The 17555-nt window shown below is 26.2% G+C and overlaps 1 protein-coding gene across 3 annotated transcripts; it reads right to left on the reverse strand.

Moving 5' to 3' along the window:
- Positions 1-1119: 1119 nt before the first annotated feature.
- On the reverse strand, positions 1120-12158 carry Rab5 (RAS oncogene family member Rab5). Of its 3 annotated transcripts, none has more exons than XM_089215526.1 (5): positions 11067-12158; positions 4678-4853; positions 4421-4572; positions 4131-4347; positions 1120-4066 (listed from the first exon to the last, which is right to left on the reverse strand). In XM_089215526.1, the coding sequence occupies exons 2-5, from the start codon at positions 4838-4840 to the stop codon at positions 3963-3965; spliced, it is 636 nt and encodes a 211-aa protein (XP_089071652.1). In that variant the 5' UTR covers positions 4841-4853; positions 11067-12158; the 3' UTR covers positions 1120-3962. The 3 variants fall into 3 exon arrangements, with proteins under 3 accessions (XP_089071652.1, XP_089071659.1, XP_089071656.1); XM_089215533.1 differs by lacking the exon at positions 11067-12158 and adding an exon at positions 10607-10707; XM_089215530.1 differs by lacking the exon at positions 11067-12158 and adding an exon at positions 10511-10631.
- Between the last annotated feature and the right edge of the window lie 5397 nt (positions 12159-17555).

The raw sequence follows: 17555 nt of genomic DNA on the forward strand, positions 1-17555 counted from the left end.
GTATATTCTATCCACCATGAAATTTTCAAAAATGTTCGACTTAAGTTGAACTATTCATAGGCATTTGAAATTTTCGATCATTATTAGTTTTTTAAAAATTAATATCGATAAAAACTTATTTGTTTGGTAGAAAAGCTTGAAAATTTAATACAAGGCTTCTAACACATTGCTACAATAGCAGTTGAAATATAAAAGAAATATATAGTCACAATTTTTTTTTATAAGCATTCAAAGTTCAAATTTTGACTTAAGACGTAAAAATTACGGCAATGTTCAAATTATCTTAGATAGAAATTCATAAAAGTTTTATTTTTAATTCTAAGATTTGAAAATTTAATACAAGGCTCCTAACATATTTTTACAATAGCAGTTGCAAAATAAAAGAAATACATAGTCACAATTTTTTTTTACAAGCATTCGAATTTTGAATTTTAGACAACATACGTAAAAATCACGAAAATTCATAAATTATTTTATGCTAGAAATTCATTAAAAATTGTCCTTTTATATCTTAGAATTTAAAATTTTATATAAAGCTCCTAACATATTTTTACAATAGCAGGTGAAAAATAAAAGAAATATATTAGCACAATTTTTTTACAAGCATTCAAAGTTTAAATTTTGACAACATGTGTAAAAATCACGAAAATCATGATAATTCGCAAATTATTTTAAAATAGAAATTCATAAAAATGTTTCTTTTGAAATCTAAGGTTTGAAAATTTTTAATAATCTATAATATATTCTAGGCAGATAAACCGTCTTCGCTCAGAATTGTTTTTCGTATACAATGATATAATATCATTAGATTCAAATTTAATTCCATCCATTACAGTAACCCACTTGTAACCTACTGTACAGCAGAGCGACATCCACGACTTACCCGTCTTTTTAATATATAGATACTCAAATATAATTTATGTTCATTATCACTCTATAAACATAACTTGTAATAAAAATTTGTTTCAAGCATATACTGCACACACTCGAAAATTAAATAACAAAATTTTGTTTTTCATAAATGTTCTTAAATAAATAATACCTTTATTGTTATAACTTATAGTAATGAATCATAACTAGTGAAGATATCAAAAGGAGCATTGAAAGAACAAATATAAATTATATTTTATGCTAATATTTATATTTGACATTTTTAACAATTTTAAATTAGTTTTATACAAAATAAATAAATAAAAATATTTTAATAGAATACATTTGGGTACATATTGATTATTATTATTATTTTGTAATTTTGTTACAAGTATTTATTTATATTGTTTAAGGTTAAATAAAAAAAATGTATTAATCATTTGTTTAACTATTAGTAGTTTAAAACAATTGACTACTCTCTCCTATTTCATACTTAACTTTTGAAAATCTATGTACTTTACTATACGTTGTACGATAAAAATGTCAATAACCATAAACATTTTTCATACAAGCCCATGAGCACCTAATCATGGTTCCATAACCAGTATCGCATAAGTTCATATTATATATAGGTCCATTAATTTGTCCGAAAGGCGAATGACATTATGACATACTAAATAAGAAGTCATAATCATTTTATAGATATTGGTTTGTTTGTAAGCTAAGTTACTATAACAATATATATAATTTTGGACATTATACGTTGCTGTTTACATAGTTAATAACTCACATGCAATACTATAGCTTATTGACAAATATTTTGTAGCTAATTTTATTTATTTTACTATACTCATGTTATATATATATCATCAGTAGTCGGGACGCTACTAGTTTATTGAAGCTCGTTAATATTACAGCTACTCCCCTCAAGATATCTCTATTGCTACTTTTTATATATGTATATAGTGCGCTGTTTTTAACACTATTGTTTAAACGTAGGATGCTACTTCATGCTACAGTTTTTTTTTTTTTTTTTAATATTCTGATTGAAAATTGGTAGTTAATAATTTGTACCACTGATTATAATTACTACCTACATTTATAACTATGTTTATAATAAATGTTTGTAATTATTTAATATTTGTAACTGGGCAAGATTTAAATTACTGAGTCAAACATGTAATACAACCGAAAAATTCACTACTACATTCCTCATTATTATTATAGTATAAATAGATAAATAAAATAGTTATCATACAATTTTAACTATTTTCAAATAGGTTGAAGGTAGCAATAAAATAATATTGATTTTCGGTACGCTAACCAAAAGTTTAAAGTGTGCTTAAGTATTCAGCTAGTTTAAGACAGTGTATTGTAGGATTTCTGCACTTAGCTGGTTACTCCCGACCATTGTATATCATCAATATTATTAATTAATTTTGTATCACGTGAACATTTTAGCTGTTTTATATAGATACTATTGTTTATTTATAGTATAGTTATTATTACTGATGAACATCAACATAGTTATTAAAATAGATACAGTTGTTACAGTTTTATTTGGTAAACACAAATATTAACTAAAAAGAAGTTAATGTGATTATGATAACATGGATTACTAATTGTTAAATTAAAGTTATAGGTATCATAAATTCATATAATATAAATAATAATAATAATAATAATAATAATAATAATAATAATATTTCGTGCATTTAATAAATAAAATAAAATATAACTACTCATAGGGTAGTAAATTTGATTAAAAAAATATACATTAATTTTATTGGTCAATACATTTCAACTGTATCTGTTATTCATATTATTCATATTATTATTATTATTATTTATACATTTTAACTTTAATATAAATTTATATATTGCAATTATAAATTTAATGGAATTTTGTTTTTACATAACTTTTTCAATCATACAATACATATCATACAATCATAGTTAAAATAAAATAATTTATCAAAGCAACAAAATAATTTAAAGAAAGTAGTAGTAATAATAATAATAATAATAATAATAAATACAATAATAAATTGAAATGAAATAAATATGATTTTGTAATGATAAAATACAATATTTGTTTTTATATTCTTCCACCATTTACACAAACCTAGTCACTAAACTGCAACTAAAATTAAGAAATATACATAGTAAATTACATAACTAATATTTTTTGGATAAAATGTATAACAATAAAATTCTTAGATACCATTAAACAAATAGCTAGTAAATAAATGTATACATATACATATATATATATATATATAGATATAGACTTCATAGTTTACATTTGAATGGTGTTAAAATAATATATAATATAAATTGTGATTAAATTTTAGTAACACAGGATACATACAAGGTACATTATACAATAAATAAAATTGTATTGTGGGTTGATTTTACCAAAACTTTACTAATCACAATCATTGTAAATGTTTAGAAGTAACCAAACACTGTAACCACCAAAATTAACGATGCATAGATTTCACTAATCTAATTGTGGTTTAGGTTAAAAACATCTCAAAAACATGATTACATTTCTTATCATGTGGGGCTATGGTCTATGACTGGATTGGCTGTAAGTACAATAGTTTTTGTATTTAACTAATTTATTTTTAGATGGGAAAATATTTAATTGAAATTCACACTTTTAGGTTTACTATAACATTTAAGTTTCAAAATCCATTTGACTTGCTATGATAGAATATTTTATTTAATTAAAATTGATAGTAAAAATTTGATAGAGTAAAATAAAAAAAAAAAACTTAAATATAAACAATATTTTATTGCTAATAAAAAAATTTGAATGAATGAAAAAATTATTAACTATTATTGAACATGACCAACTTTTGTCAATACTGACATTTTGCTGGATCAATACACTCACATTATGCTTACAAAAGCATAATGGAAATAAACAAAACATTTTGTATATATTATAAGATAATATATTGATACATATATTAAATGCAAATTGATAAATATAATTCTGAGGCTTAATAATTTTACAAAGCTATATAGGTTATTAGATGATTAAATGTCAATAATCCATATGAAAACTGACTTGATTTACTGTATCACTTACAACAGCTGCTAAGGCTCTTGTTAGCTCCTTCAGATTCAACTAGACGTCGACCCTGCCCTGCAGTATTAGTTGTTTCATTCTTAGGAAGTTTTTCAGCTAAATCAATTTAATTGTAAAAATAAAATAATATTTTGACATATTTTTGTTTTTAATTACGAACCAATTGCCTTAAAAATTTCGGTCACATTAGCACTTGTTTTAGCTGATGTTTCCATAAACAGCAGTCCATTCTCATAGGCATATGTTTGTGATTCATCAGTCTGAACACTTCTCATAGTATTTAAATCTAACTTGTTTCCAGCTAAGGCTATTACAATACCAGGTGTTGCTTGTCTTTGAAGTTCTTTCACCCAATTTTTAGCTCTTTCAAAGGTATCCTTTGTAAAGAAAAATCTCATCAATTAATATCTAAAAATATCTACAGGTTGTATAAGACTCAATATATATTACTTGATTAGTAATATCATAGACTACAATAGCTGCTTGAGCACCTCTATAATACATTGGTGCTAAACTGTGGTAACGCTCTTGACCAGCTGTATCCCAAATTTCAAATTTTACAGCTACATCATTTAAATGAATTGTTTGTGTAAGGAAAGCAGCTAAAGAAATACATCATATTATGAAAATTATTAATTTATTTTTATGATTATAATATAACAAAGTTTAGGGTTTTCAATAGAGGCAGGCGATTAAAAAATACATACCACCAATCGTACTCTCTTGGTATTCATGAAACTGGCCTTTTACAAATCTAAGTACTAAACTAGATTTTCCAACTGATGATTCACCTAAAAGAACCAACTTGAACTGACATATTTTTCCTGGTGTTTGGCCATTAGGTCTCTGCGGTACAGCTCTGTTGGCCATTATATATTTATTACTGCAAAGAGAAAAATATATTTCAAATTAAAACTATGTATTAATTAAATTGCATTTTATACCTAATAATAATAATGATAAATACATATCAATAACAGTATGATACCACGTGTATTTAATTATATACTTGTAAAACACTGGTCTACGTGTAAGATAATATGGAATTGATAACATAGAGCGAAAAAATGTTATGTTATTCAAATCAAATTATAAATTATATATAATTAATTTAAAGAAGCAGAGCAAGAAATTATTTTTACAAAACTAGACATATAATGAGTATTTATTTTACAATAATATTTTTAATTTTAAATTGTTTTCTCTTATTTTGTGAGAAGGTGTGCTTAGGTAGTTTCAAGTGCCCATATTAATTTAATGGAGAGCTAATGCTACTCATAGTTGTTTTTGAGATAGCCAAGTAGGATATTTGTTAGTTTTCTTGGTAATATAGGGGGGTTTCATTATGAATACAGTTTTTGAAATCCTGACCAATTCGTTATTGTTAGGATGGTGGCACTGTTCTTAAAATTTCTGTTACTTATAGTATTGAGGTTTTTAGTGAATAACCAATATATTGTGTATTTTGCTTATTTGTCATCATGGATTGGTATACAATCGAGCAACGAGCAACAATGAACAAGTTTTGTTTATTAAAGCCCAATATAAACATGGTGAGTGTTGCTGCGATAATTAGGAAACTTCGAACGATCCTCAAACGTTGTGAAGCAACGACTGCATAAACAATAGTGAAGGCTAAAGGCTAGTCAGTAAATTCAATGAGACTGAATCAATATTGCAAACATTAAAATTTATGGGCGCAAATAAGCCCAAAGGTCTATTGAAAACATTAATGTTGTTAACGACTCTGTCGTTGCAAGTAAAGAGGGTAATATTATGCACAATATCGCATTCCACACTTTAACTTCAACAAATAGTGAAATAAATGTATCATTATTTTTAAAATAATTTTTTATTTATAGCAAAATCAAAAACTGCGTTCTTTATGAAACACCATTTATAACTAAGCATAATATAAATTACAAGGAGTATAGAAAATATGAATATATGGTGATTACAGTTAAGCCCAGCAAAATTATTTAAGATTGCTTTCAAATCTTATGTTAACAATATAAATATGAATTATTAGCTATTATTTCTAACCACTCTTAAATTATCTGTTTTTTATAGTATAAAATCATCAAAGGTTACCAATTAACAACAATTCAATACTAACATAACTCAACAGCATCACTAACCCAACAAACAACTTAGAATATATTTGTATGTATTATTGTGGTCAAATTTTGAAATGAAAAAACTATGTAACATATATGATATTTATAAAGTTAATATTTATTTTATAATATAACTAGCTCTAGTATGCCTCAATATGGGTTTTTTTCTTTTAATACAAGAATATAAAATAAATAGCAATTGTAATAATAACAAAGTTTTCAGATGATGGCCCCAACATTATTGAACAATTTGAGTTCTGTGTACCCACGAGATCTTGTCAATCGCCTAGTGTACTCTTAAATTGAATAGACTATAACCTGAATATTCAGATTTATTTATTCTTATTAGTTGTTATTTTTTATTATTGTTATAATTTTTATATTCGAGATTATATCTGTATTTTTCTTGATTTTATTTTTGTTTACTTATACCATATGTCTAATTCTAATTTATATATTTTAATATCATGCATTCTATACATCATATTTACAAAAAGGATTTTTACCCGTTGATTTATAAAATAAAATAAATAGATAATAAGTCATAAGCAAAAATTATCAATACAGAATACAGATATAGCAAATATTAATTATGTATAACATTTTAATTTATTCAGAAATAACTGATTAAGTTAAAAACATTGCAATATATTCTTATTAATTATGCTCTACAGATTATTTTTTTAAATTTCTCCGAGAATTTCTCTTATAGTTTAACTAGTATTATAATAGGCATATTAAATAAATTAAGGAAAAATAATAGTAGACAATCTCTTAAATGCATTAAATTATCTTTAGATGACTTGTCTGAATATATTAGTGATTATCAATTTATATTTTTGCTAAAACATTTACAATTTTTATTGGTATCTACTTGCTACTCATAGGTTTAATGGAATTTTTAATTGTTTTGATAAGTATAACAATTTTTTTTTGGAAGTCCTAGACAATGTTTTTTAAGTACAAATTCCATTTCATACACCAGAAAGTTGAAAATTGATTACTTTTTAACTTTTATATTGCATATTTTTGAAATTTTTAGGTTTTTTTAATTTTTAGTACATATTTATACATTATAGGAAATTAAAAATATTAGCTCAAGATAATTCAGCTTAACCATTTCTCATTTGTTAATTGTTCTATTTATGTATTTGATATGACAATAATGTCTTATCTATCTACATTGCGATTAACAACTGTTGTGCATCCAAAACTCAAAATAATAACATATTATAATTATTCGATTTGTGTTAAGTCGCAATCCCATTTAATTTATATAGTTTGTGTGATCACTTGCTCAAGAATAATTAAAAAAGAATATTCTAACATTAAAGCATTATTGCAGTTAAAATACATTTTTGCTATATATTTAAAGCACTTTTTTTAAATTTTTAGACCATTTAAATCAGGACCCTAATTAATTATTAATAGCAGAATTAATACAATAAACATAAAAATTTGATGCCAACAAGTGGTAGGATGATAACTGATAAATACATTTTCATTAAATCCTTAATATTGTCGTATTTACTTTATAAATATTAAAGTAAAAATAGATAATAACAAACAGGTTTAATATAAATAAATAATGTGTACTATTAATAAATCACATAAATTTTATAAAATTTCCATCACAAATTAGGTAACATTTGGATAGTATATGAAAGCCAGACATCAACATCAATCACAGCTCATACTAAATAAACTTCTTAAAGTGATTAATTAATGTGAAAAATATATCTTTAAAGGCAAGAATTATTTATAATATAAATTACTTAAATATTATAGAAATATGATTTGTGTTGAGACATGACAATACTAATTTTAGTTAGCCAAATAATAATAAGTAAGTAGGTATTAATGTAATTAATTTTCTTTTGTATTTTATGTATTTTCCAAACACATAATAATATAAAATTTATTTTAATTTTAAACAAATAATACCTAGACAAATTATAAGAAATAATTTGTGGTCATTAATATATTGTATAGATTAAGTTTTACACTAAAATAAATTGATACATTTTTATTGTTGCAATTTTAAAAATATATTGCATATATATTTTAGAACTTGGTGTTTGCAAACACCATGTGATAGCTTGATAATATTAAGCACATAAAGACCAAATGAGCTTTTTATACTTCTTACATACCTACACGATTAATAAGTACTTAATTGAACTGGGTAAATTTTTTAATATGATTAAGATACTATATATTTTTCTCAGCATTTTCTATAGTATAATTGAAAAAAAATTTACCTAAAATTTTTTTAAATTTATTCTAGTGTCAAGACTGAGAACGTTGCAATACAATTACTGAAAAATACAAGACATTTCAAATACTTAAAATGTTATTTTTTTTATAAGAAAAGAAGGGCAAGGATAAGTACCTATTTTTGTTCTCTTGGTTATTAAATAATAATAATATAGATAATAATTAAAAATAATATTTTTTTAGCTATATAATTAACTAAAAATATGACAACATGCCATGGTTCAGGCAATTAACTTTATATTTCATAAACTTCTAATTTGATTTAAATAAAATAAAACTACCATAACTTAATACAATTAACAATATTACAAAAAAAATAACAGATAAGAACCAAAAAATTTTTTTATAAGAACTAAAACTTAAATCATATTTCAACCAATTTTCATCCAATGTTATTAAAATTAAAATATTAAATTTCTATTTAAAAATCATTTTTAATCAATTTATATTTTGGAGGTTAATAGTTGCTAAAAAACAATTGATTTTTAATCATAATTATAATAGTTATTTAATAAATAAAATTGGTTTAATCTAAGTACATTTGATATTTGAATATTTATTAATTATCCAAATTAATTGGAGCTGATATCAATTTGCAAAGATAATGATTTTCAGTAAACAACTATACATTATTAAGTACTTATTATCCTACCTTATTATATTATTAATTTAATGATTGTTTTTTTTTCTTAATTGTTTCTCAACTATACAAATAAATCAGCAGTTAATGTGATTAATAAAGTATTATCTATAAAATTAGAAGTAAACTAAAAAATACCTATTAAGGTATATTATTTTAATCTTTTAAATGTCTTAGGTACAAGAAAATATAGGTATATAAAGCCAAATAAAAATTGAACTTAAAATTAATTAAGTAAATAATCAAAAACATTATAGGTTCCATGAGGTAGATATAAGAACTAAAGCAAGGATAATTTTAAAAATGTAATTGAGATACAAAGGAATAAATGTTATTTTACATAACATTAATATATTGTTTGAATCAAAGTAAAAATGTTTTCTATTCCTAAATTATAATCATCCATTTGCAATGTACAAACTTAAGTTTTGAGAGGACATTTCACCCACATGTGTTATTTCTGTCTTAATATGTACAATATACCAAAATCTGTTTTGCCCGGTATAATACCACTCAAACTGTAGTCATAGTTCATATCCCAAATTTATATACAATATAGTTGAGAATATTATCTGAGAAATAATATTTTTACTTTTTTGAAATCATCTATACAAAAAAAAATTTCTGACTATTAGGTATTTCAAAATCCATTATTTTTGTGTTTTTCGAACTTGAATAACTTTTGTTTTAGATCAGACATGTACAAAATAAAAAAGAATATTTTACAGCAAAATTATCCCTTTCATGTGTTAAAAATTTTGTTTCTTAGTTTTGACTGTAGATTTCTCTGCTCTTTCAAGGGTTAATCGGTTTTAGCTGTTTTGCATTTGTAAGACAGTGACAATACACACGGGTGCGTGCAGGAATAGTTTTCTTTTAAGACAAGATACAAAATTTTTTAGACAACAGTTTTAATAATAATACATATTTCAACATTGTATGGATATATTTTTAAATAATACCTACCTATCTACATTTAAAACTCAAATATTTTCTCGAATATTTTGAAATCTACATTTAGGCTTTTCAATATATCTGAAATTTAATATTCTCAAAAATACCATTGGGTATTTGTTTTGTATTAGTGTTTCACTAAAATATATTTTAACACTTAAAAGTTGGATGTTTAATTAATAAATTTAATATAACTATTTTTTTACGAAAACAAATCTTTTTCTGACTTAGGTAATTGCTTCTGATAAATTTTAGGTATATTAAAAAATGCTTTTAGCGTCGTGCCTCCCCGCCTTAAATCAAAATCCAGCTCGAAATCCAGGATATGTCACTGGATAATGACTATCTAAAGTAATTTCATTAAGGTATTTAGTTTTATTTTAATTATACTTTTGATATACTGTATATTATAAATTAACCATAACAAGCCACATAATTGCTTATATACCATAATGTTAGATACTTAGTATGTTTAGACAAAACAGGATAAATGTTTAAAATATATTTATATTAGATAGGTAGATAATAACTAATTTAATTAAATAAACTTGCTTGTGTGACCCTCAGATACTACAATACAGTATATTATATTTTATTGAACAACTGATAACAATATTGAAACACCACAGCGTAGATTGTTGAACTGACCTCGTTTTATGTTTATTCCACTGTTGTAAAAATTATACTTTTAAATCGAATTTTAATTATTAGTTATTAGACAAACATCTCCCCAGAGGAACATGTTGTACTAGAAATGAAAAATTTAATGTGTAAAAATAATAAAATATTGTAAATATAACTGCTGATAAGATGCAAAAAAACCATTTTTTGTTGTACTACCTGGAAAAAAAATCGATTCTACACTGAAAATACAATATAGACATAAACATATTGTATATACTAAAAAATCATGATTCTAACATATGTCAAGATGCGCATCGCCTCCCATACCTAATATCTACTTTATCAAATTCGCGAATGAGATCATATGAGGCGATCGATCAAATTGTTTAAAAGATAGTGACAAGAATTGGGTCAGTAGGTGTTAAAATAATAATATATATAAAGGCATTTATGATAACATATAATTAGACAATGTCTTACTTACGTGATTTTGGATTTTTCCACAAGCTGTCTCTTCGCCGGGGTCCGTCGTGAATAATGTAATACTGTATTAATATTATATAATAATTATTATGTGAGTTACGGAATTAATATAGGAACGATATAGTATTGAAAAATAAATTAACTAGAATGATATAAATATTTAAATAAAAATTTTAACGAAAATTTTATTGAAATGATTACAAAAAAAAAAATAATAAATTATATTTATGTTTATATATATGTTGTATATTCAGCTCTCACTGACTACTTCCTTTCTAATCACAGTACGAATATTTTATTAATATATTTATCGCGAACGTGTGTGTGATACGCAAAAAGCGGAACACTGGTATACAGTGTTTAACTTTGGGAAAATTCTTCGAATGTTTTACGTCGTCGATTGATTATCACATAATTAACGGCGGCGAAGGCGGCGGCGGCGGTAGCGGTGACGCACCACAACTGATTCGGACGGGAGACGGAATGAATGTCGTAGACGGTGAACCGTAACAACAATAATATATAATATCACTGTATAGTTGGTAGTTTTGCACCGATTGTTGTTGTCTCCCCACTGGAGGATTTCGTGCCTACCTCGGAGTCGCGTATTATTATTATTAATTTCCTTGTCACCAAGTTGGATTTGATAAAGAGAAAATAACTTTTAAAAGTCGCGTGTCATCGATGTCGATGATACGGCGCGGCGTCGCTTATTGTTATAGTATTATTGTAATAGCCGGATGGCGATTGGTGGTCGCGGTGGCGGAGATGACGAGCGGGAGAAAGGGACAGCCTTGACGGTGCAGCTATAGCGCTCCGGAGTGCGGACAACGAAATAAAAAAAGTTATGTAAAACGTACACGTCGTCGTTTGTCATATATCATTGAATAATGTATTAAAACTATTTCAGTAAAAACGAAACATTGCCGTTTTCGATAATACGCCGTAATGGGCGTCCAATTCCGCACTGCGAACTGTTGTAGAACGTTTCGTTACATTCGATCGTTGCGGCAGAACGGGGCGTTTTCGCTCGTTGGTGGGCTGGTGGCTAGCTCGTCCAGCGACGTGGAGGTCGTTTCGCGCAGTCGCGAGTTTGCGATGTCGTCGGCGCGTCGGCGTCACGCGTCTATGATAAGTCGTCGACGCCGCCGTGATTGATAATAAATGTTAATAATAATAATAATAATAATAATAATTATACGAAAACGGCATTGTACCTACTCGTTTCACTTGTACACAATACTGCAGAATACACGTATGACTGCGATTAATGACGTTTCAATTTTCGTGGAAAGGAGGGGGATTTGACTACTTGAGTTCAGTCCAATTGATTCTCTAGGTCAGAGTCTCAGAGGTCTAAACAAATTCTCATCGCCCGGATTAGTGTCACCGTAACGCTGTGCCGCTATATTACCAACTTTTTTAACAGAATTTAACAATACCTACCATATATCTACCATATAGCCAGATAGACTGTTCATATTGCAAATATATTTTTACATTGTACAGCAGCTATGAGATATTTAAAACTAAATATTAATATTATAATAACACTTACCCTGAAATAATACACATGCGGTTTTAGATAGGTTTCATATTATATTTACACACACACGCCACACATGTATATAATATATATGTATTATGTATGTGCTCAAAGCTTAGACGATTGTAATAATTGTATTCTTCTTTGAGTTCCTGAAGTTTTTTTTTAATATTACTTAAATAGTTAAATATCTATTGAAATATCCTTTTCAATATTTAGAAAATATAAACAATTAATACGTATAATATAATATTAACATGCTACGACTTATGGATATGAGTGACATAATAAAAGTTTATAACGATATATAACATGACAGGTGTGGAAGAGTGTTACTGTTTCCAGTTTCTATAGTATTATCGAAAGGAAAAAAAATAATATAATACATAAATATTGAACATTGGTCGTTGGAACTTGGAACTTATTAGTAGACATTTTTAAATTGAGTAGCTAGTGAGTAGTGATTTGCATAATACATTATTATAAGTATAGATAACGCTGACATACTGTAATAAGTATTGGCATACTGCAATTATGCAATGCAAAATTAAATAACCATTAGACTTAGTGGTATAATCATTTTATTAATTCATTTAGATATACATATTTTTAAGGGGGGCCTCATCGTATCGTTCACTAATAAAATTTAATATTTAATATAATAATAATAATATATCAACTATAAATTTAAATTATGTAATTATGTTCAAGAGTAACTAATAATAAATAATAATTATAAAAACTATTTTAAATAGCCCTCCCTCACATTCAGACTTTAGGGTCCATCATTAACAAAAGTACATACTATTATTTACTGTCGTATTAATGTTCAATGTAATTTGAAATATTAACTAAATAATCTTTTAATATAGATTTTATAATACTTATAATATCAATTATTAACAAGTAGTATATTTTTAACATTTTTAAATTTTTCTATCTTAGGTTACTACAACAAAGTAGGTACTATTACAAATTAATATTGTTGAAAATATTAAAAATTATATTTACTGACTGTGGACGAATACCAGAAGCAGGCATTCTGGCAGTGGTGCATGCCTAGTCTATTGTAGCTCTAGTATCTAATCTCGAAAGCGTCGAGAATTACACACGAGCGCATTTATAAAGCTGGTAAAAAATATTATGTATACTTCTCCTCGCTCGTTTAGAATATTTGTATACGGACAAAAAATTTGAACAATAAAAACTGTTTTTGTTTTAAAAAATGTGAATCGAGGTAAAGTTATGCAAATTGTAATATATTTTTGAAATGCGTGAATTTCCTTTTGAGCCACGGGGCTCTTAGAAAACACATAATACAATTATTACAATTATCTATACATAATAATAATGGAATGATGGCTAATATCTACAAAATGTTAGTGAAGTAGTAGAAAAATAAAAGGAGAGAAATTGGCAGTCATACTATTATAGTATTATATATTTATATACTTAGTTTTATATTTTATATACATATAGATATAGCATAGTTAAGGTTTGTTATTATATTAAATTGTGTTACAAAATGTAATATAATATAATGGATAATAATCTGAATCGAAATTTAAATTATTATGATACTACGATAAATGAGTATAATAAAGCTGTATGCAGAGTGGCTATTAATATTTACCTTGCTAAGGGGCTCCCAAACTTTTTTGTTTCGCGGCGCATTTTTCAAACTAAGACTCATGACTAAGATTTTTTCATGGCTAACATATGACCTTTTATAGTTAAAAACAAATAAAACAAGCATATTTTTTAATTGATAATATAGAAATATTTATTTAACTATAATTATATACTTATTACTTATATACATATTATTTTAGTTCTTGTATTTTATAAATTTATTTGTAGAAGACATATGACTTATGAGATGGATGCCCATATTTTTTCAAATCTTGGGGTAAAACTATAAACAGCTACTCTCATTTCCTTTTCCACGTTTATTTTTGTCAGATACTTGCTTTTAGCAATCGCCAAAAACTCAGCTTCACATAAATATTAAGTAGAAAACGAAATTAAAATTAAAAAGGGGATGTTAATCTCTTATTGAAAATTTGAAATCCAAAATCTGGCCAATTTTATACTGGTAATTTTTGCTTTCAAATTACTGCCGCAATAGATAATTCAATTAGACTAGTTTCTTTAGTAGAAACTATAAATGAAGTCAGCTGGAGCAATGGAGTTAAAAGGATCTTAAATCTACGCAAATTTATCAATATTTTCATTTTGAAGTACTTCTAAAACCAGAATATTAACTGTAATAATTGATCTTAAAAAATGGATTTCATATTTTGAGAGATCTCAACTCCATCAGAGGTCAAAAACTGTTGCAATATATGCAGAGGCGTATTACAGAGGCCATGCACCACATGGGCCGTATTATATAATATCATATAATATATAAAAAATAATCGTAAATTTATTAATTTTGGTTATGTACTGATTGAGAGTTAAAATTTAAAAAAATGTAATGTTTATTGTTTAATCAAAACACCGTAGATTGATTAGCGTGTCATTATCATCAATATTTTCCAAATATTTGGGAAATTAAAAACACTGTTATTTATTTATATTTTTTTAAGAAACAATTAATGGATTTTTTAAAAAGTAACAATTATAAACCAATATGTAAATTGATATTGAAATTAAAACAATCTTCACATTTTTTTTTCCTATCCGTCGTTTGTACCATCGCGTCATAACGTCATATTAATGTCATATTTAATTACTTTGAACACTAACAAGTTACAATATATGTATACAATTTTTTGGCGATACACATAACGCCATAACAGTGATTCACAGGTAATGACAAACCATACACCGATACACCGGTTGAGAACCACTGGTTTAGATGAACCTCGTTAGTCGGTGTAGACGGTGTGGTTATTAATATTTAGGGACACGGTGGGCACACACTAGTTGCTTTCCGAAGTCAAAAAGGTCAATCATTTTTATACGAATTGCCTCCTGGAGTACCCTAAACCTAAAATCTAAATGTTATCGTAAATGAAAAAGAGTTATAGTACCTACTATAGTAGGTATACCTACTAGTTGCCTCCTAATGGGCAAGTCGCAGGTAAAAAATTTAAAAGTGGATCTAAACGTTTTCAAATATTATATGTATCAAAATAAGTTTGTATTTTAAAGTCGTAATTTATGACTTTATATAATTGAGTATTTGACAAAGCTATACCTATATAACTAAACATTAAGATAATATACTATTTTGTGCAAATGTTCAATGATAAGATATAAATTATAATTAAAACCAGACTTAGTTGAGCCAGACAGTGATGCATAATATACCTACGTTATAGTAAGTGATCGAGTATCGTTTATAAGTTTGTAACCACTAATTGCTAATTAATATAAAATTACGAGCTATTTTTTTTTTCATTGATTAATTTTTACATAACTATTGATTTATTATAAAATTCTGTACCCATTATATATATTTCATTGATACTCAAAAAAATAAATTGAATGAAAAAAATATCAAATTTTGAATGTATAAAAAAATTGGCTACTAAATATAAGTCTAAGCAATGTTATACCAAATAATTTGTTTATTGACTATTATATTTTATTTTATTGACTAATAATTGTAGGTATTATCAGCAGTTTTTCCTTTTTTTACTCATTATTAGGCAACGGACTTTATTTGTATATTTTTTTTTTTTTTTTTTATATACATTTCACTAAAAAATTTGTGAATTCTCGATTTTTTTCGTTTGAAAATAAGAATATTTGTGAAAATTAATATATATACGACACAAATCGGTATAAAAGCTGACAAATTATTGGAAGTCGTAGTAGATGACTCTGAATTTCAGTTTGTGCTAATTTGGTTTTAAACCAAACCACTCCAAAATTCAAGAACTTCTAGTTATTACTGAGCAGATCAGTAACGGGTTCGAAAATAAAAGAACATACTGCGAAGCGGCCTTCCTTGACATAGCTAAAACATGTCTGGCATGACGGACTGCTTTATAAATTAAAATGCCTTACACACCAACTGTTATCTTCAACATCATCAAATCTTTTCTCTACTCTCGTAGTTTCACCGTTCAAAAATAGATGGCACTAAATCGTACTTCAAACAAATTAATGCAGGAGTACTACAAGACTCAACAACTTTTTAACCTTTACATATCAGATTTTCCTAAATCGACGAACACGGAAATAGTCCTATATGCGGATGATAGTGTCATTTACTCTAGTTCCTTTAAAATCGAAAATGTAACAGAAAACATCCAAAATCATCTTGACGAAATACAAAAATAGGTGAAAAATGGAAAATCATTCTCAATCCGACTAAAAGCACAAAAGTTATTTTCACACTTCGTAGACCCACTCATTTTAATTCCTTAAAAATCAACGGACAAAATATTCCATGGTCTCATAACATAAAATATCTTGGAGTTTTTTTGGACAAAAAACTGACCTGTTGGCTGTTAGTCCATAGGCGCCCGCAGGGGAGGGCAAGCTGGGGCATTTGCCCCCCCTGGATTTTTCAAAATATTATTTTTTATTGAATGTTTTAAGATAAATTACTATATACTATACAACAAATTTAAAGTATAAAATATAATATATTGTATACGAGTAGGTATAATGAGTTATTGTTTTAAAACACCTAGTAAAATTATAATATTTATCCTCAAATCCTAACATTGCCCCCCCCCCCCACCAGAAAAATTTCTGCGGTCGTTTATGTCTGTTACCCACATAATATATCCTCCAAAATACAACAAGGATACCAACGACTAAAAATGTTATACCCATAAATAAATCGGCAAACATCGTTGAGCTGGAAGTGTTCATTACTTATATTCTATACAAACAAATCATTCGTTCTCTATTACTATTTTTTACTATACGTCTCTGTCTGGGATCAATGTGCTTCAACCCACATAAATAAAATCTAAGTAC

The sequence above is a fragment of the Diuraphis noxia genome, unplaced genomic scaffold (assembly GCF_037042655.1).
Source record: "Diuraphis noxia isolate RWA-SAM2 unplaced genomic scaffold, SU_Dnox_SAM2 contig0001, whole genome shotgun sequence".
Classification (NCBI taxonomy): Eukaryota; Metazoa; Arthropoda; class Insecta; order Hemiptera; family Aphididae; genus Diuraphis; species Diuraphis noxia.